A 21,045-nucleotide genomic window follows, 5' to 3' on the forward strand; every position below is an offset into this window, starting at 1 on the left:
GGCAACAAACTTCTCTTTTTCATCAAAAGATTCGTACCAATCATCAGTAATTCTATGTAAAATAAGTATTATTTGAGTGATTTTGCAAGAAGGCATATTGGTCCATATTAATGAGATCGTTTGTCTGTAAATAAAATAACAATTGGAATTAAACATCCTCCCCCCCAAAAACAGCAATATGACATACAACAGAAATTGGTCTATATTAATTAGAAATGTCCATCTGTGTCACCTTTACCGTTATAAGCCGGTGTAGTTCTTAAGATTTCCAATCATCAAGTAACATTCCAGATATCACACGTTAAACAAGTCATTTAAAAATTAATGAATAAAAAGAGCTGAAATGCGAAGTAATTTAGTATCAAAGTCTAGAATGTCAAGATTACTCTGATCAGACGAAAGAGAAAGATTATTATAAGTGCTTTCAGGAATAATTGATATGAAGGTAAAAGAGTGGATATCTTGTTAGACGATTCCATGATAAAGTGTGATCACTTGCGGATTCAGGGGGGGGGGGCAGCCGGCCCATGCCCCCCCTTGAGAGGAACAATTAAAATTTGTAATGTAAATATGCCGTTAAAACAGAAGTGTGCCTCCCCTTATGAAAGTAAACACCCTTTTTTTTGCTGGTCAAGTTTTCTTCGTGGACGAATCCCCTTTATTTTTGGTGAACCCCCTTTTTTTTGTTATCAAATTTTTCCTCGGGAAAATGTGCCTCCCCCTCCCTTCGAAATATCCTGGACCCGCCCCTGAGTATGATGATTCAAAGTTTCCGAAATTTGTTTTCCAGTGTTTACGAATAAATCGTTAAATTTATCACTATCCAAATTTGATGGGAGGATAGAGTCTTTTTTTCTCTTGTAATTTTGTTTAAAGATAAATTCCAGTATTGGTAACGATCTCACTACTTTTTACAGAATCTAATATAATGAACACCCAAGTGTCTGTTTGTATAAATAAAAAATATGTGCCAAGGTATTCTGGAAGAAATTGTGTAATTGCTGAGAAATAAGCAAAATAAGCGCGGATTCGGTCACTTCCGTCGGGTCTTTATTCCAGCAATATTAATACACTGTCCCACGTGTGCCTATGTGTTGGTGATCTTCAGTGTGAACATTTTTCAGCGTAGATTTCAAGATTTCACAAAGTTCAGCTGATGTAACTGTACCAGATCTAGATCCTCGATGATATTCTGACAATTAAGCCTGGTGTTACAGACTTTCTCATGAAATCAGTGTTTACTGCAACTACTGGAATTTCTCTTTAATTCCTTCCATAATTTCCAACTATCCTTGCTATATCTATTACACAACGAATCACAATGAATCTAAATGTTTTTTTTTGGATAAACCCTGATGAAACCCCGATAAAACGCTCCCCTATTTCAATATTAAGATCAAGGAGATACTATTGAATTCAATTCAATTCATTGACCATTAATTCTTTGCATGAATTAATTTTTGGGATATAATACTGACAATTGTTCCCACGCATTATTAGCTCATATAATTTGAAAGTAGGGGAGAAATCTAATTACTACAATTGTTGAATATAATTGTACGACTGTGCAAGATTGCAACATCAGCGCGCAAAGGGTTAAAAAAAAACATCAAAATTTTCACAGAAACAACATGATACCAAAAAATAATACAAAATATACCGAGTAACAAGTGACTTAAAGGTCAAGTCCACCTCAGAAAAAAGTTGATTTAAATAAATAGCGAAAAATAAAAAAATGAATAACGCTGAAATCTTCATCAAAATCGGATGTGAAATAGGAAAGTTATGACATTTTAATGTTCCGCTTATTTTTCACAAAACATTTCTATGCTCAACTCAGTGATATGCAAATGAGAAAGTCGATGATGTCACTCACTCACTATTTCTTTTGTTTTTTGTTTGTTAAAAATGGCAGAGGTAAAAAGAGTAGAGGTAAAAATTGCAGAGGCAAAAATGGCAGAGGTAAAAACGGCAGAGGTAAAAAGAGCAGAGGCATCAACGACAAGAGGTAAAAATGGAAGATGTGATAAGGGCAGAGGTAAAAGTGGCCGAGGTACACTATTAGAAAAAACAGTAGATTCTACAGAAGAAAAATTAAAAAACAGGTTTTACAAAAAAAAATAATTTTGTAAATTATAATAACAAGGGGATTTTCCAAAATTTTTCTACAATTTTACAGAACAGATATGTTTTAAAAAAGGGGGATTTTTTTTAATCACAATAAATTTGTAAGGGTATTCACGCACAAAATACCAATTTTCTGTAATTTTACATAAATGCATGTACGATTAGACAGTGCAGTAAGATTACAGGTGTTTTCCAGACTCTGTTGCAGGATTTTTTTTATTTTTAAGTATAAATTGTCAAACTACCAGTGAAAAAAAAATGGCGGAGTTGAAAATGGCAAAGGTAAGATATGGAGTGCTGATTTGTTAAAAAGCCGAGAAAAAAAGTTTTCACTCCAAAAGGAAAGGGGATTTGGTTAAGGGGGAAAATGACACAAAAAATTTATTCAACTGAAGTTCTTTCAGGTCAGAAAAAGAATTTCAACAAAAATAATAACAATTAGATAATAAAAAATGTTTTATTCTTCTGTTTGAAAAATAACAGAGATTTGTATCAAATCTCTACATTTTAGCATACAAAGCTAATTACCAAGAGGGTGCTGCTTATGGTGTACAAAATACACAACAGCACTTCCGCTTCCAAGGGTTATGACCATCAAGGCGTTTCATATTGGATGCAGTGGTTGAGGTTCAGGGTCGTCTTCCCCTTTGGTTTACCATAATAATTGAATTTCATCATCAGTTACATATTCAGTGCCAAGCCTGGGAACGCATGCCTATTGTCATTCAAATATTTAAAAATAATAGTACAGACGACATTGCAAATAAGGACATAATATTTAACCACAATCATTCGTGACAATTTCAACGTTATGTTCTCTCTTTTTTCCCCGCCCCTAACCCTCTCTGTCTCTCCACCTCTCTTTTGTCTACTCTTCCTCTTTTTTGCATCTGTAAACCAGGCAAAACTTTTGATATAAAAAGAACTGCCAGACAAAAGCAATGCTATAAATTGATGAATGAGAATAGTGCAGTTTCATTTTGCTCCTGATAAATTGAATGAAAAAATATCTGTCGTTTGGTTTCTTTTTAAAAAGCCGTCACGGTACACCTCCAACGAATTCGTAAATAGCATTGTTAGGCCGATGAAGGCATAATGATATGATGAAATGCCAAACCGTGACATGCACTTCTAATGGAATCTATGTACAATTCATTGCATGGGGGTTTAAGACTGGCCATATTTTACCTAGAGCTGTCATTTTTACCTCTCCCATTATAACCCCTGCCATTTTACCTCTGTCGTTATTACCTCTGCCATTTTTACCTCTGCCATTTTTACCTCTGCCATTATTACCTCTGCCATTATTACCTCTGCCATTTTTACCTCTGCCATTTTTACCTCTGCCATTATTACCTCTGCCATTTTTACCTCTGCCATTATTACCTCTGCCATTTTCACCTCTGCCATTTTTACCTCTGCCATTATTACCTCTGCCATTTCTACCTCTGCCAATTTTACACCGAGCCGTGATGTCATCGGCCCCTTCATTTTCATACCGAATAGGATGTGCATATAACTGTTTTGTAAAATTAAGCAAAAATTTAAAATGTCATAACTTTCTTATTTTACATCCGATTTTGATGAAATTTTCAGTGTTATGCTTGTTTGATTTTTTCTCTTTCTATTCAAATCAGCTTTTTGTTGGGGTGGACTTGTCCTTTAATGGTCATGACCCCTAAGAAGCAAAACTGATTTAGCCGGGCCCTACAAATACAAATATCATAACCAGTAAAAAATTATAAATAACCACAACATAACTCAAAAGCGCAAAACATAAGAAAAGATTTTTTAAAAGATGATAAATACAATTGCAGTTACAGGGGATTGGAGTTGTTTGAGGTCTTCTCACCTTGACACAGAGGATCGTGGGTTCAAATCCTAGCCATGTCGTAATTTCCGTCAGCAAGAAATTTATCCACATTGTGCTGCACTCTCGACCCAGGTGAGGTGAATGGGTACCCGGTAGGATTAATTCCTTGAATGCATGAGCGCTGAAAGGCAGCTAGAGTTAAAGCCGGGTTAATAATAATAATAAACAATGCGTTTCGGAATAGATCGATGGCACTTTATAAATGTCTATTATTATTATTATCATCATTATTATTATTATTGTCATCATCGTCATCATTATTATTGTTACTATTACTATTATTACTATTATTATTATCATTATTAAAGAATTGAACAAAAATGGATTCGATAGTGACTTAAATCGTGAGTGTTGTGCGGTACAGACCATGCTCGGTAATACGTCTTGGAGGCTAAAATAGGAAGTATAAAGGTCCCTGACATTTGCTCCGTTGACAATTTCTCCGCTGCAATTTCCACACATTAAAGGAATGACCAACTTCAACCCTGGAATGAACACTAAACCCTATCTTTAACCCAACCCTAAACCTTACATAAAATACTATTGCAACCATAACCCTACATCTTGGACGAAATAAAGACCCGAGTAATTGTCTCCACAGCAATTGCCGTGTCACCGAATCCAAACACAATTTCCATTACACCAAGCCCCAGACATACAGAATACTCGACACCCTTAATGCAATTGTCACACCGGCGAAATCGGCTGACAGCATGTCATAGGAAATAATGTAATACACTGCATAGACGCCGGTGCTAATTAACACCAGACTGATATCGGTCCACACCATCAGTGAAGCGTTGAAACGACACCAGTTAAGAATCAATTCAATATTGGTTTAACACTGATCGGTGTTGCATAAATGCCAAACTGGTGTTAGCCTAACGCCAAACCGGTGTTGTTTCAACACCTGTTGTGGATCGATATAGATACCAGGCTGGTGTTAAATTAACACCGGTGTTTTTGCAGTGTATCTTCTGTCAGTTTCGTTGGTGTGACTGTAGTGTGAAAAATAGCTCGTTTCGCAACGCTACACTGAACGCATTTAAAAACACAGTAAATATATTAAAAATGTCTGTCAAGTGACAATGAACAGCTGGGAGGTCTTAGTCGAAATTTGGCGAACCGGGAGAGCAGCTCGTCTTAAGTTTCGGAGCTGACGACAAAATCCAAATATGTCGTTTGTCCAGAGTCCAGGGGGGCGTTCCATGAAAGGACTTGTCGGACGTTTTATCTGACAAGTCCCATTTTATCTGACAGTTACCATAGTAACAGTACCTCTCAGCCAATCAACATCAGAGAAAGATGTCAGATCTGACAACTTGTCGGATGAAAATGTTGATGAAACACTCCCCAGGACGACACTGCTGTTTTGATCCACCAATTTTTGACGAAGATTATATTTCGAATTTGCTTATTTCATTTTCACAGAACAAAATAAAATGGTTGTAAATAATTACAATGACATTTGCAGATTAAACTTATACAAACAATAATGGCTTCGATCTATTTTTTCAATCAATAATGAATAATAAAAATAAACCTCTGATATTATATTTCATATGCAGATGATACATTTGTTGTTTCGTCATCTTCTAAAACAAAAAATACAATTTTAACCGTATTAATCCTATCCATATTATTTAGATTTACGGGTTCAAACCGAAATAATATCAATTTTAAAGTAAATGTATTTCTGCAATTCAGTAAGTTTGGCGCAATCTGATTTATATTTCAAGACGACTATATTATCGGCTCCATGACCTTTGCTCCGGTAAATAAATTGCTCCGCCATGAATAATATTGCACACATAAATGAAATGGCTAGCTTCAACCGTGGATTTAACGATTTACCCGATCCTTATCTAAATCCTATTGCAAACCTAATCCTAATCCGAAATATCTTAGAATAAATAATACCCGGAGCAATTGTCTTGTCACCATTTTATCAACAGACCATCTCCATTCTAACTAAGCACATTGAGAGGCAAGAATATGCGGTGTTGCTGATGATTTTGGTCTGCATTCCTCACACATCATTTCATACTCGGATAATAGTCGGTGGACTTTTATTATTACAAACAACATTTGCTGATACAAACTTTGCGATACCAACGTCATTTGCAATTGATAAAATTAAATGAATTTGGAAAGTATATAAATCATAATAGATAAAATTAATTAAATTGAATTGAAATGACAAAGTTTCAGGACAAAAAGTCGTTCAAATAAACTGGATTTTTTTAATCAATGGAGGGATCAGAAAAACAACCTTCTTCGATATACTAATTTCTCTCGGTCTCATTCATTATTCAATCCTGGGAGCACGATAAGATAACTGCAATTTATATTTTACATACAATACATCTGCCATACGCTACATCTGAACACTACATCATGAACTCGACCATTTCATCACTACAGCATTTTATAATTAGATCAAAACGCCGATGTCTAAAATGGACAAAAAATCATGTTCGTAAAAAAAAAAACCTATTATTATTTCATAGCAGGCAGTCTTTTCGAACGAAAATGAGCTTAGATCTCTCCCAGATTTCATCATCAATCTTAGAAAAATTTGAATAATTAGTATTTGAATGAAAATAACACTGTTTGGATTTATATCGTCTGTATGTAGCACATCTTCCAGAGGATACAAAGCACTGATTAAGGCATAGTCTAAAGCAAGTTGGATTTGCTTTTGCATGCTTTTACATGTTTTTACTTATCAGATCCTCAAGACTCGAGATTTCCTTTTGTTGCAGTTGTTGTTGTGCTGTGGTTGGAGATTTTCAGGACCATGATTATCATTTGAATGGAAATCAACTAGTCGGAGTCGCATTCCATTTTAGCTTCATTGAGATAGTTTTCCACAGCAACTTAAGGTACATCATTACAAATATACACATCACATTGTTTCTACTCTGGAATATTAGGTTTAGTGCACTTTGCACATAACAAAGTGCATTGATTAAAGCAACACCTTTCCACGTCAAACGACAGCGACTTTTGCTCTCCAATATTGGATAGTTCAACAGAAAGATGAACCAGTTCTGGGAGTGTGGACACCGCTATTGATACTTCAAAAGTCGTGAGGAAATCCGGTAGGTACGAAGCATGAAGCTGACAAAAATTCATTTATTGATGGATTCATCTCTCCAATGCCCTGGTTACAATAATGTGACTTCTTTTCTGAATCCAACAATTTAGATACCACTTTACACATAAACTCCGGCTGATGTATCAACTGTGCACCCATGTATTTTACCGTCCCCAGTTTTTTCCATTCAAAAAATGAATTGTATAACTTATCGTCTGAATCTACAAGTTTGATATAATCGGCAAGTTCTTGGAAGCTTTTAAAATCCTGAAGATGGATAAAAGAATTCGGTGGCGCCACGCGCTCATAATCTTCCCGCGGTGGACCATAGACGATTGGTACCATGTCGTTCAGGAAAGCATTATGCCAGAATTTCTCCGTAATGTAGTCCCTACATTCGTTGTTCTCCAGAGCCAGGTAAAACTTATGAGTCCTCAGAAAGTTCCAGCACCCGCCCTCTTTATTATCACATTCTTTTTCCCCACATTTTCCATACATATTGACACTAACATGCTTTGAAAGTGTCTCCACAAACTCAAGGCGCCGCCACGATTGATATCCACCGGGACGTTTGCCATTGCATCTCGATGAAACCCAAGCTACGAGATCGGTTTTCCCTAAGGCCCAGTTACGATCGTCGTCAGTGGCTAACTGCGGCACAGTGCTATCATAAAAGCCATACGGACTAGGTATTGTAGACGATGGCCGGTAAGACATTGTATAGTTGTATATGCGGTCATACCCGCGAGGTGGTATCAGGTAAGGTATAGTGAGTTTAGGGCTCTCTAGTGTGAAAAAAATCCAAACTTGATTCGGTGGTCTTTCTTTAAGCACTCTGCTCCAATTCCAATACGATACATGTACCACTGCATCACTTGACTTCATCGTATCGTAGTTCACATCCTGTACGAAAATAATACCACATTTCAGCCCCGGGCATTCGAATTTCTGGGGTGATCTTTGGGCCTCTTCATCACGCCAAACATGAACCCGCAAATAACATGGCGAAGATTGCGATACATTTCTAACAATTTTTTGAGTAAAATCGTGGCGTCCTTCACGCAGTTTGACGACAAGAATACAAGTGAACGTATGCGATGCTAATAACAAAAAACACGATAGCAACATCTTTTGGGTAGTCTTCATGGCGGCTAAGAGCTTATTGTAGTACTTACTGAGTGTATCCACCTGAACTGGGTCTCCGTACTGCTACCTCCGCCTATCATAAGTTAGCTCCATATATAATATCACATCCTAGTATATCATGCATTTTCCTCCAGGGAGAAAGAGGAGCGCCTATCAACTGAAGAGAAAAACACCGAACAACTCTAGGTAGAGTTTCTGTGAAGTTTATGAAAGCACAGCCCAGGTAAAAATGAATCGCCAACATAGGATGTTAATATAAAAAGTAACGAGAAAGCCTGGCGGAGGGAAATGTTGGTAACACGTCCATCATTGACATCAAAAAAGGTACGTTGAATGATGCGCAACACCGCCAAAAAATCGAGATCGAAGACTGATTGCTCTCATTACTGCGCGCAGTTGTGCTTGCGTTCGTAGGCCGCCGATGAATGTGTGGAGCTGATCGTTTTATATTAGGGTAACCATGGAGCTATTCTGTGTTAATAGTTCCATGGGCTATTATAATTTCAATGGTTGTATTGGCTTTGTATTGGACGTTGCAAGTAATTTCATAATTATCTTTAATTCAATACTAGACTCGCCCTTTGGGGAAAAGGGTGGACAAAGCAATGCATCCTCGCAGTTCATGCACTATTGCAGTTTTAAGCCTTTTTTTTTGTTGATGCATGTAGGGTTCATCATTTTTAATACAGCAAATTCTAATATTTTTTTTTAAATTAAAACGGTTTATTTCAATAAGGGTTTCTATAGCGGCTGAAAAGCCGAATTGCATTACCCTTTACAATCATTTACATAAAAATACAATCAATATCAAAATAAAAAGACTAAATTTGCACAAATTCTACATCATACGGAATATCAAAACACGTAGAAAGTTTGTTTATCATGTTGGGGGTGCATTAACCAATCATAATTCATTACATATCCAATATCAGAATATTCCTGAATTTGATCTGAATATAATAATGGTTTATTTTAGCTAGACGGATGCGATGGCCCGGTCTTCTGTCTTCGTTTTCCAGACACCCAACAACAGGTCTGGAAAACGAAGATCGAAGACCGGGGACATGCGTTATGTCAATGGTATAAAATTTTAATGCCAGCTGAGCTGAGCGCGATATATTGCTCACTCAATTATCATTCACATTACGATATCCATACAATTATTCATTAACCAATCATAATTCATTACATATCCAATATCAGAATATTCCTGAATTTGATCTGAATATAATAATGGTTTATTTTAGCTAGACGGATGCGATGGCCCCGGTCTTCTGTCTTCGTTTTCCAGACACCCAACAACAGGTCTGGAAAACGAAGATCGAAGACCGGGGACATGCGTTATGTCAATGGTATAAAATTTTAATGCCAGCTGAGCTGAGCGCGATATATTGCTCAATCATTTATCATTAATCATTAACTTATCAACCAATCATAATTCATTACATATCCAACATCAGAATATTCCTGAATTTGATCTGAATATAATAATGGTTTATTTTAGCTAGACGGATGCGATCCCCGGTCTTCTGTCTTCGTTTTCCAGACACCCAACAACAGGTCTGGAAAACGAAGATCGAAGACTGGGGACATGCGTTATGTCAATGGTAGTAAAATTTTTATGCCATGCAGTTGAGCTGAGCGCGATATATTGCTCAATCAATTATCATTCACATCACGATATCCATACAATTAATCATTAACATATCAACCAATCATAACTGATTACATATCCAATATCAGAATATTCCTGAATTTGATCTGAATATAATAATGGTTTATTTTAGCTAGACGGATGCGATGGCCCCGGTCTTCTGTCTTCGTTTTCCAGACACCCAACAACAGGTTTGGAAACCGAAGACCGAAGACCGGGGACATGCGTAATGTCAATGGTAGTAAAATAGTTGCAAACGCCAGTTTAAGTTGAGTCTGCTTGTACGTGATTGCGCAGTATGAGGTGTATTGTATGCAAGTTTTCATTTTTATGACAGTTTTGAGAATTGCAATGGCTGAATTCCGTGGGTGAAATAAATTATGTACGTTATAATTGTTAGGTATTAATTATGCCCTAGTTGATAACGGTATCCTTACAATTAATCATTAACTTATCAACCAATGATAACTGATTACATATCCAATATCGGAATATTCCTGAATTTGATCTGAATATAATAATGGTTTATTTTAGCTAGACGGATGCGATGGCCCCGGTCTTCTGTCTTCGTTTTCCAGACACCCAACAACAGGTCTGGAAAACGAAGATCGAAGACCGGGGACATGCGTTATGTCAATGGGAGAACATGTGTAGGGGGCAAGGTCCAAAGTCCATTCTAACCCGCGCACGTGTTTTGTACACACTTTGCACTGCTTTGTACACACTTCGTGCGTGAACTACAAACGCTTTCACACGAGTGTGATATGTGTCCCGGTCTTCGGTCTTCGTTTTCCAGACACCCGTCGATCTAGCGTTTTCCTAAAGGGTTTGAGCGAGAAAATCTTTGACAAGGAAAAAAAAGGGTTTCACAACCAATTGTAAAACATTTTGGTACCTAAACAAATTGAAATGCACAAAAAGGGGGTTGACCCCAAAATGTAGCTAATTACTTTTTTTTACTATGCAGAGACTTTACACCCTATCCCCCTTCCGTATAGATCCGCCACTGGTATCTAATCTCATTTTTTTTTCATTTTCCAGTTTAAGAGTGGACATTTGATTAATATACGTATAATATACTATGAGCTGTTATTTTGTCTTTATTGACAGAACTAGTTGTCGCAATATATATATATATATATATATATATATATATATAGGTAAGCAAGTGAGTAGTGATATACTGCAATATCTAATAGTGCTCGACTGTGTAGGAGCTGAGTATAATTAATTTATTGGTCGGATGCTTAACTTAAGCTGGTCGTACAGACTGTTTCACCCGAAGGATCATCAGCGACTGGTAGTATGAAGAACACAATTTTTTTTTTGAGACAGAATAAAGTATATACAGAGCATGTGCATTAGGGTATACATTGGGTTGACAGAGCATGTAAATATGAATGGGGTTACTGAAGGGGTACATGTGCTTTGTTTATTACATAAGGGGTACTTAGGGGTCATTACTGCATGGTTACAAGTGAGGTGTGGGGGGGGGGGTAGGGCTATCCATATCCAGCAAGGAGGAACTTTTTCTTATGTCTACAGGTAGATATGAGTTCAGTTCGAGAGTTCAAATTGTTGTTTTTGTTTGCGGTGATGATGAAGTATTTCTCCCATAGGCAGAGGTTGCAGCGTTTTGTGAGTGGAGAGTATGGTTGTGCATGGCATACGATCCTCCAGGTTATATTGTGGGGTGTGCCCTCATCTTTCAGCTTCCGAATATGCTTGCTGAGCTCGGTGCTGTGCCTCTTCTCTTTATCCTTAAATGATGCTTTGTGAGATGCATGTCTGGTTTTGAATGTGGTGGCGGTCAGTCCGATGTAGGATTTTTCGTCGTGGGGGTGGTAACTTTGGCTTCGTAGATCACGTTTTTTGTTGTGCATTTTCCTGGTAAAGGGCAGTCTTCTGTTTTCCGGCATTTGCACTTTTCGGTTTCTCGGCTTTTTTTTCTGTATTCGATACTTTGTTGTTGTGTGCCTTTATGGATTTGCCCATGTTATCCATGCAGCTGTAGCTTATTTTTAGGGTGTTTCTGTTGCAGATTTTATGGAGTTCATGTTCCTTGGGGAAGTGTTGGTCCACAAGTGCCAGAAATCTTTTCCCGATGTTTGTGTTGACATTTTGGCTATATGGCGGGTTGAACCAGGTTATCGTTCTCTTGCTTTGCTGTTGGCGTGGCCTTGGATCCGTGTTGCTCTTGGGGTTGAGCAACCCCAATATACATATATACATGTATCACTTGTGAATACGCGGTGAATACGACACGAAGCAGTACATTTGTCTATTATACAACAACACATTTTAATAGAAATGGCTATCTCTGTAATTGACAACGTCGCATCCTATCATGAAGATGAAGCGGTGATATGCAAGATATTGTATGTTGTACCAAGACATCAAAAAGAATGGCTGGAAAATGGAAAGCAATGTAAAGGTGTTGGTACAGGGCTTTCCAACCAGCTTGAAATGACTTCTTTCATCATTCTTGCCCTTTATATTTCAACATCTTTAAAAACAAAAACAAAAGAGTGATTCTAATCCCAAGTTTACTAGAAGCAATTGCCACTGTATGTATCTCTTTTTTTAAATCATAATTCTGGGCACTTGAGTCATAATTTACATGATATTTTGCTGATGAAGGAAGATAAATCAATTATATTTACACTTTACGTTTCCATTAGCTTGGGACTTTGGGTAGAATTCTAGCGAATTAATCGAACATACATTTTATGTGTCGCACATGCCTTCTCAGAGTAGGGCATATATTCAGTCCAACATTTAAGTTAAGACTGTGTGGGTTAATCATAAGTGCGGGAAAGCAAGACCACTGTGAAACATGCAGTATGCTCGACAAAGAACATCAGATTCAACAGAGGAATATATCAAGAAATTTACAGTCATCATCCTCCTCGGTGGGACAATTTCTTGTTCATCAATCAAAATGTAAGAAACATTTCTCTCCATAAGGAAATTATATTGCGAGACAAGGTAGTAGTGCCATCAGCAGAATCATTTCCATCTGAGTTGGACATGCCAAGAAGTATTGGAGGAAAATGGAAGGAAGAAGCATATCAGAACTTCATGCTAATGTTCTGTGGCCGAGTATGGATCTCGTCGAGCCAACCTGATATCATAAGTACTTCATATACGTAAGTGACAAAGTCAGATGCGTATAGTCCTGCAAGATCTATCAAGTCATGATCGATCTTGAAGCTGCAAGATCCCGGCCAAAATACCTACAATTGGAATGAACAGGTCAAATCAACTTCTGCATGAGCTTTCATGTCATGGATCCTGAAGCTGCAGGATTGATCCAGGTCAAAACACCTGGATACAGAAAGGACAGGTCAAAATCAACTTCTGCAGGATCGAGCCATGATAGTTCAATCATATAGCTGCATAATCCGGGTCAACATGCCTAGAAACGGAACTGACATGTCAAAATCATCTCTAGCAAGATCTTTCATATCATGATAGATCCCAGAGCTACAATATTTATCCAGGTCAAAACACGTAGAATAGGAACTGACAGGTCCAAATCAACCTCTACAGAAGTCACAATGGATCATGTAGCTGCAGGATCTAGACCAACACCCCTGGAAACGGAACTGATTGTCTAAATCGAATCTAACAGATCTTTCAAGTGATGCTAAGTCCTGGAGCTGCAGAATTGATCCAGGTCAAAACACCTAGAAAAATAACGGACAGGTCCAAATCAGCTTTTGCACAAGCTTTCAACTCATGATAGAGCCCTGAGCTGCAGGATACAGGCCACCACGCCTGGTCCAAATCAACTGTTGCGAAATTTTTCACGTGATGAGACCTCCTGGAGCTGCAGGATCGTTCCAGGTCAAAACACCTGGAAAAAGAACTGACAGGTCCAAATCAACTTCGGCACGATCAAGTCAATTAGCTCCAGGATCCAGGCCAGCATGCCTATTATAGAAACGGATCTGACGGGACTAAATTACCACTAGCAAGACCTTTCACCTCATGATAGATAGTGTAGCTGCAGGATTGTTCCAGGTCAAAACACCTGGAATTGGAAGTAACAGGTACAAATCAGCTAACAGCAGAAGTCATGATAGATCATGTAGCTGCGGGATCCAGGCCAACGGGCCAGGAAACAGAACTGAAGGGTCCCAATCAATTCTACCAGATCTTTCCCGCAGCTGCGCAGGATTGATCTAAGTCAAAACGCCTGGTCAAAATCAACTCCTACCCATGGCATTCGGTTTGGGAACGGCATGGAGAACTAATATGATCTTCATTGCAGGCTACGGAAGGGAGTGGGTAAACCAAGGCAAAGTGTGTTGGATTTCAAGCGAACGACTACTGTTAGCAATGGATAAAGTGGTATCCAATCACTCATTTGAAAATTAACTTCTGACAAGATTTCGGTGTTTGAAACAATTCTAAACTTAGTTGACTCAATCAATTCTTGGTGGTCATCTCTGATCGTAGTTATCTCTCAAAGATCAGAGATATTTATGTTGTAAGAACCCATGACCTCCTGGGGAGTTCATGTGACCGTTCTTCTACAAGAACTAAAGAGCTAAATGTTGATATTGTGGAATTATTCCAAGGGTCGATATTTTACTTATGTTTAGGTTAATCCATAATATGGTTTCCAAATGAATAAAGATTGGTGTAAAAGGAAGTTCTTTTAACATGCAATAATTATTATTATACCCATAATATGGAACCCATAGACATCGCCTTTGGAACTATGAACCATATCATGAGGTCATGGAGGTAGTTTAATTTGTGCAAGATTCTACTTTTTAAGCATTTTTCAATTCAATTCAATTTTTTGAATTGAATTGAATCTATTAGTACCTCTATGATTTATGCCCGGTTAACACTTGCACGCATTGTGGTGCCCGCATTGCCCCGCATTGATGCGTGCCAATGCGGGACACTTTATGGCACGACTTGGCTATATCAGTTCACGCAATGTCCCGACAAGTTCACGACATGTTTGGACATTGTTTTCGCATAGTTCACCCAGTGTTCGCGCATAATTCACGCAGTGTTCACGCACTGTCCCGACGTGCTTTCATCAAATATTCTCTGACACCCTATTCTGTGACGTATCTAGCGCAAATTTAAATATTCAACGTTAATTGTGTTAACACCCTCTACGTTCGTTGATCAGGACGACTCATACTGATCACGTGGTCTGCACTCACAATTTGGGCATATCATTCGTGAACTATGCGTGAAGTATGCTTGACCTATGCGCAAAGTATGCGCGACCCTGTCGTGAACTAGTCGTGAACTGCGTACCACTACCCCGGGGTGTGCCTACTATTCTTTGCGCCACGAAATTTCTATTTCGATGCCAAGAAGTGGTACGCAGTGGCACGACTAGGTTGCGCATAGGTTGCGCATAGTTCACGAACAGTTCACGAATTTGTAATGCGTGCCACAATTTTCAACATGTTGAAAATTTTGGCACGCATTTCACGCACTGCAACGCACCTATCCGCAAGCTGGCACGCATAGCTCGCGCATTGGCCCGCATGAGTGCGTGCCCATGCGCAAACTATGCGGGAACCACAATGCGTGCAAGTGTCAACAGGGCATATCACATCACTAATCTTACCTTACGGCCTTTAACAATTGGTTACTACAGAAAACATATTATTTAGCAACTGGTACTTCGCATGGGCTTGTATACATGGTTCTTTGCTTGTTGTGATTAATGTATTAATGCTTGAATAGAAAAGATGCGATTCATAGAATTACAATCATAAATAGATACCCTATAATAATTGTTACCGTGGAAAATGTTACTTAGCAACTATGGTGCTCATTAGGTCTACCTATGGAAACATTCATCACATGATGAATGTATGGGCCAGATTTAATTTCTGACCTATTCTGAGTAGATCATAATGATCTGAACTGAGATATAGAATTTGTTGCTACGGAAAAGGGTCCCTTAGCAACCGTTGCTATGAATAAATGGATCAAAACTGTTGTGATGCATAATAATAATAATAATAATGATAATAATAGACATTTAGTTAGCGCCATCTATCTAGAAATATTCTGTTCCGAGGCTCACAAGAAAAGAAAGAATGAGGAAGTTTGGATGAGTGTCAAAGTGCCAATAACTAATACTGTTAGAAAAGATAAGATTTCAATTTAGATTTGAAGGTCTCCAGTGATTGCATAATTCTTAAATTTAACGGAAATTATTATTCCAGAGAGAAGGTGCTGAGGCAGAGAAAGCTCGTGCACCATATGCTACACGTGTCTTTGGAGTCTTAAGAAGTTGCTGGTGTGATGATCTCAGGCACATGCTTTAGATTAAAATTAGTATGACAATCGCTTATGAAAATGATACTCAAGCCCAATTAAGCTCAGTTATTAAGGTAAATATGTTACCTAGCAACCGTCGCTATGTTTGGTGAACTCACGTTGGCACCCCCTGCTAAAAATGTTTAGAATAACTTACTCTGCCTTTGTGCCGATTTTCATGCTTGTATACCATTTTCTGAACATTTTTTCACCAATCACCTAGACTATAAAATAATGATAACCCCCGGGGGAGGGGGCACTCAGTAGGGGTAAGTTGTGACACTATTTGCTTTTTGCATGTTAGAGCTGAATAATGATCTTGAAGAAATAAGAACATTGCCTTAAAATCTGATTCTTCTGAAATATTTTTCGCCTATATATAACTTTTTGTTTCAAAGTTGAAAATAATGTGGTGGGGTAAAGGGTTATGCTATGGGTCATCAATACATGGCACCATCACGATGTCCGACTCATTCATTATTGGCCTGGGGGTTACTCAACTTGCCCCTATGCTAAACTTACCCCGCCTTCCCCTATATAATGCATAGTGGGTATGTGCCGCGGAGGGGGCCCAATTTCTACACTCAAATTTCCGTTCGAAGGCATAGCATTTTTGTCTTATTGAGAAAAAGAACAAAGAAAGCAGCTCCAAAGCATATCATTTTCTTCTTATCGTGAAAAAAAGAAGAAAGAAATCCGCTCCAAAGCTTTGCATATTTTCCGTTACGCCGTTCCGGTCGCATCGATCTGCTACAATGAGCGGCAATTTCCCGGGGGGGGGGGGCACTCAGTATATAATGCATAGTGGGTATGTGCCACGGAGGGGACCCTCATTTTTACACCCAAATTTCCGTTCCAATGCATAGCATTTTTGTCTTATTGAGAAAAAGAACAAAGAAAACCGCTCCAAAGCATAGCATTTTGTTCTTATCGAGAAAAAAAGAAAGAAATCCGCTCCAAAGCTTCGCATATTTTTCGTTACGCCGTTCCGGTCACATTGATGATTGATCTGCTGCAATTTTGGTGAAAAGCGGCCGCAGAGCGCTGTCCGACCATCGTCTCTGCGCGAGCGCACCCGGTGGAGGCCGCGCTAGCTGCATCATGCACGCATGCCCGTTCCATAGGGGTGCATATACGCATGTACTCCCACGCTGGCGATCCGTTCCAAGACCCCCGTTTTCACAAAATAGTCAAGTTTCGAAGCCCGTTTCGAGGACCCTCCTTTTTACAATAAGCCCGCTCCAAGGCCCCCGTTTTTGTCTTTCCCGCGGCACACCCCCACCATTTTTTGGTCGAGTCCCCCCCGGGCAATTTTGGTGAAAAGCGGCCGCAGAGCGCTGTCCGACTATCGCCTCTGCGCTATTGTTTTTTTTTTTTGTTTTGTTTTTACCAGAGTTTTTGCCCTGTGTTAAAGTCAATGGCAGAAATCAGACTAACCATAGTTTTCAGTTTTTACCAGAGTTTTCTCATGCAGGTAAAAGGTTTTATGCAACAGGCCCCTGGAGTTTTCCTCAACTGTCAAGAAAACCACGGGTCTCAAATATAAATTTCTCACTCTGAATATTTTCCATCGCTATTGATTTACACAATCATGTTGTTCGATTTATTTCATAATAAAAATGTTCTTGTCTTAATCTAAACCTAAACAATTTAGACAATATCATACGCTACTTACCATGCTTACAGGCAGTTTAAATCGTGTTATCTTCCAGGTTTGAACTTCTTTTTATTTATCTTTGATTTCAAAAGGTAATAAGAGCAGGAATGCAATCGTATTAATCTAATTAAAAAAATAGCAATCTACGAAATTAATTTAATATTGATTTTCAAAAAAATAATGATGCTATACATATAGTGATGCAGGCCTCACCCTAAATTGGATGAATTTACCAGCATCTGAATGTCGCAGTATTGGTCCCACTTTTGAAACCTTGCAACCATTTCTGTACTTCTTCTTCACTGCTTATTTTCAACCCGACTTGGAACTTGAAATTGTCCCCATCAAGAGGCTGATAGCTGCAGAAGTACTGTGACGGCAGTATTGTCTGCACATAGCAAAAAACGGAGTAATCGAATCTCTAAAAATTATAATTCCAGATAAATTTTCATTTCATATTCAAACACGATTATGTTTTACAAAAAAGTGTAAAAAAGTCACTTCAGTGATTTCTGAACTGCATCCTACTTAAAATAAGCAGAAGATAAATAACAGAAATATGTTTGATGATGGTATCACTGATAACATTGAAGATTGTGATAACACTAACAATTATGATGATAATAACAATAATGATAATAATAACAATTGTAATAATATGATGATAATGACCACTCCTACTTCTAATATCAATGCTTCTCTACTTCTGCTGATACTAGTAATAATGATAATATAATAATAATAATATTATCCAGTCCTGTTTATACAGGTTATAGCCTGCAGACTGTTCTCCCAGAGGACACTGTTGTATAAAATCAAAGGAAATAAAAATTATTCAAAACAAAAAAAAAATAAAAATAGAACAACAAAAAGAAAATAGGCTGATAGAAAAAATATTATGAGCCTTCAAAAAGACAAAATAAAAATCACGAAGACAACTTATAATTTTCAATAAAAAGAAAAACAAATTAATCGTCGCATTTTGACCTTAGGATGACAAATTGATCAAATACGTCTTGTAAAATCAAAGTGAATAAAAAGGGGTTCAAACCTGGAGGATTACACGACTTAAACTGTATGTAAGTTTGTATAAATTGTTTAGGCTTAGATTAGGACAAGAACCTATTTTTATTATGAAATAAATCGAACAACGTGATTGTGTAAATCAACATAGCGATGGAAAATAATATTCAGAGACTGAGGAATTTTGACAGTCGAGGAAAACTTCAGCTCAGGTGTGGATATTTGGATCGACAATTTTTGGACAGAAGAATATCACGAGACACGAAAATACTGACCGTGTAGCCTATATTCTGAAACTTGACTTAAGTTAAGACTGAAAATCAAATTTGAGCGAGGTTGGATGGAGGGAAAAGGCGAGATGGGATAGAAAGGGAGAGATTGCGAGAGGGAGGTTGAGAGAAATAAGAGTGAGAGGGGGAGAGAGAGTGAAAACTAGAGAAAAAGGAAGGGAGATCGAGATGGAGAGGGGGGGGGGGTAGTGGGAACATTATGCGGGTCCGTATTTTTTTCCCATTCATGTTTCATAAATACACAGACATGTTGCAAGAGAGACTGTGAAGGGGGGGGGGGGGGCGAGCAAAGAACTTGGCCAACATAGAGAAAGAAACAGAGATTAGATGGAGGGGTGTGGCGAGGACATTATGCGCGAGTACGTTCATTCCTGTTTCATAAATAAACAGAGAGTGCAAGAAAGAGTGAGGGGAGAGAAACTAAAGAAAGGAACATATATTGAGATGGAGGGGGATTGTATGCGCTAGAGGGGGGGGGGGCAAAGAGAAAGAGATCTTTGCCATTATAGAGAAAGAAACACCGAGATTTGGATGGGGGGGGGGTACTAATGACATTATGCGAGTCCGTTCATTAATGTTTCAGGTTTCTGTTTTTTCTTTTATCTTTTTTATACCTTGTTGTTACTATGTTATGTTTATGTTATATCATTTTTTTTCTCATGTTTCTCATTTTTTTATGACGATCCTTCAATGTCAGGGGAGCGTTTCATCAACATTTTTTGTCCGACATGTTGTCAGATCTGACATCTTTCCTTGAATTTGATTGGCTGATAAGCAATGCTACTATGGTAACTGTCGGATGAAGTGGGACTTGTCGGATAAAACCTCTGACAAGTCCATTCATGAAACGCTCCCCAGGATTCTGTATCAATAAACTTTTGAATAAAAAAAACAGAGAGTGCAAGAAAGAGTAGGGGGGGGGGGAGAAATAGAAACTAAAGAAAGGAACAGAGATTGAGATGGAGGGGGGGGGGCGGCGAGGACAATATGCGAGTCCATTCATTTAAGTTTCATAAATTCAATTCTATTTATTTTTTAGTCTTCAACATAATCCAAATAAGTACACAATAAATTAATTTGAATAAAAGCATGAAAAAAATCAACAAAGTTGAATAAATGATATACATATTCAATAAGTGATTCAAATATATATTAACATGCATGTCAAATCTAAATCAATATAATCAATGTAATCAAATCAATATAATTATATATCATGTGAAGAATGAAGGGGCCCACTGAAAAGCAAAGCTTGTAAAAAGTGGACCTCTCAAAAAGTTAGGATAGAAACAAAGATATTGCAAGAGAGACTGAGATTATATGGGGGGGGGGGGCAAAGAACTTGGCCATCGATAGAGAAAGAAACAGAGATTAAGATGGGGGGCATTATGTGCTAGTCCATTCATTCATGTTTCATAAATAAACAGAGTGCAAGAAAAAGTGAGAGGGGAGAGAAACTAAAGAAATGATCAGAGATTGAGATGGAGGGGGGATGTATGCGCTAGAGGGGGGCAAAAGAAAGATAACTTTGCCATTGTAGAGAAATAAACACCGAGATTTGGATGGAGGGGGTGGTGGCGAGGACATTACGCGAGTCAGAAAGAAACAGAGAGTGGTGTGCTAAGACAGAGAGAGGGGAAGAGAGAGAAATCGAACCTTGAGAAAGCGTACAGGAGTGTGCTGTCATTCATCATGTTCGTGTACAAATTGATGAAGCTATATAGAACTATCGTTAAGTCCATGCGCCTGCGCACTTCAGTTTTATATTTCATTTCCAAGGCCCCCGTTTTTTGTCTCGCCTGCGGCACATCCATACCACTTTTTTGGTCGACTAGCTGCACCGGGGATCACCCAATACAGCCCACG

The 21,045-nt window shown here is 38.2% G+C and overlaps 1 protein-coding gene across 1 annotated transcript; it reads right to left on the bottom strand.

Moving 5' to 3' along the window:
* Positions 1-6,359: 6,359 nt before the first annotated feature.
* Positions 6,360-8,858, bottom strand: LOC121421735 (glycoprotein 3-alpha-L-fucosyltransferase A-like). The gene has a single exon (XM_041616524.1). It carries the CDS (start codon positions 8,244-8,246, stop codon positions 7,083-7,085), a length of 1,164 nt encoding a protein of 387 aa, XP_041472458.1. The 5' UTR covers positions 8,247-8,858; the 3' UTR covers positions 6,360-7,082.
* Between the last annotated feature and the right edge of the window lie 12,187 nt (positions 8,859-21,045).

The sequence above is a fragment of the Lytechinus variegatus genome, chromosome 9, assembly GCF_018143015.1.
Source record: "Lytechinus variegatus isolate NC3 chromosome 9, Lvar_3.0, whole genome shotgun sequence".
Lineage (NCBI taxonomy): Eukaryota > Metazoa > Echinodermata > Echinoidea > Temnopleuroida > Toxopneustidae > Lytechinus > Lytechinus variegatus.

Bases quoted from the DNA above. Each gene is read 5' to 3' on its own strand.
- LOC121421735 (XM_041616524.1), bottom strand. From the start codon at position 8,246: ATGAAGACTACCCAAAAGATGTTGCTATCGTGTTTTTTGTTATTAGCA.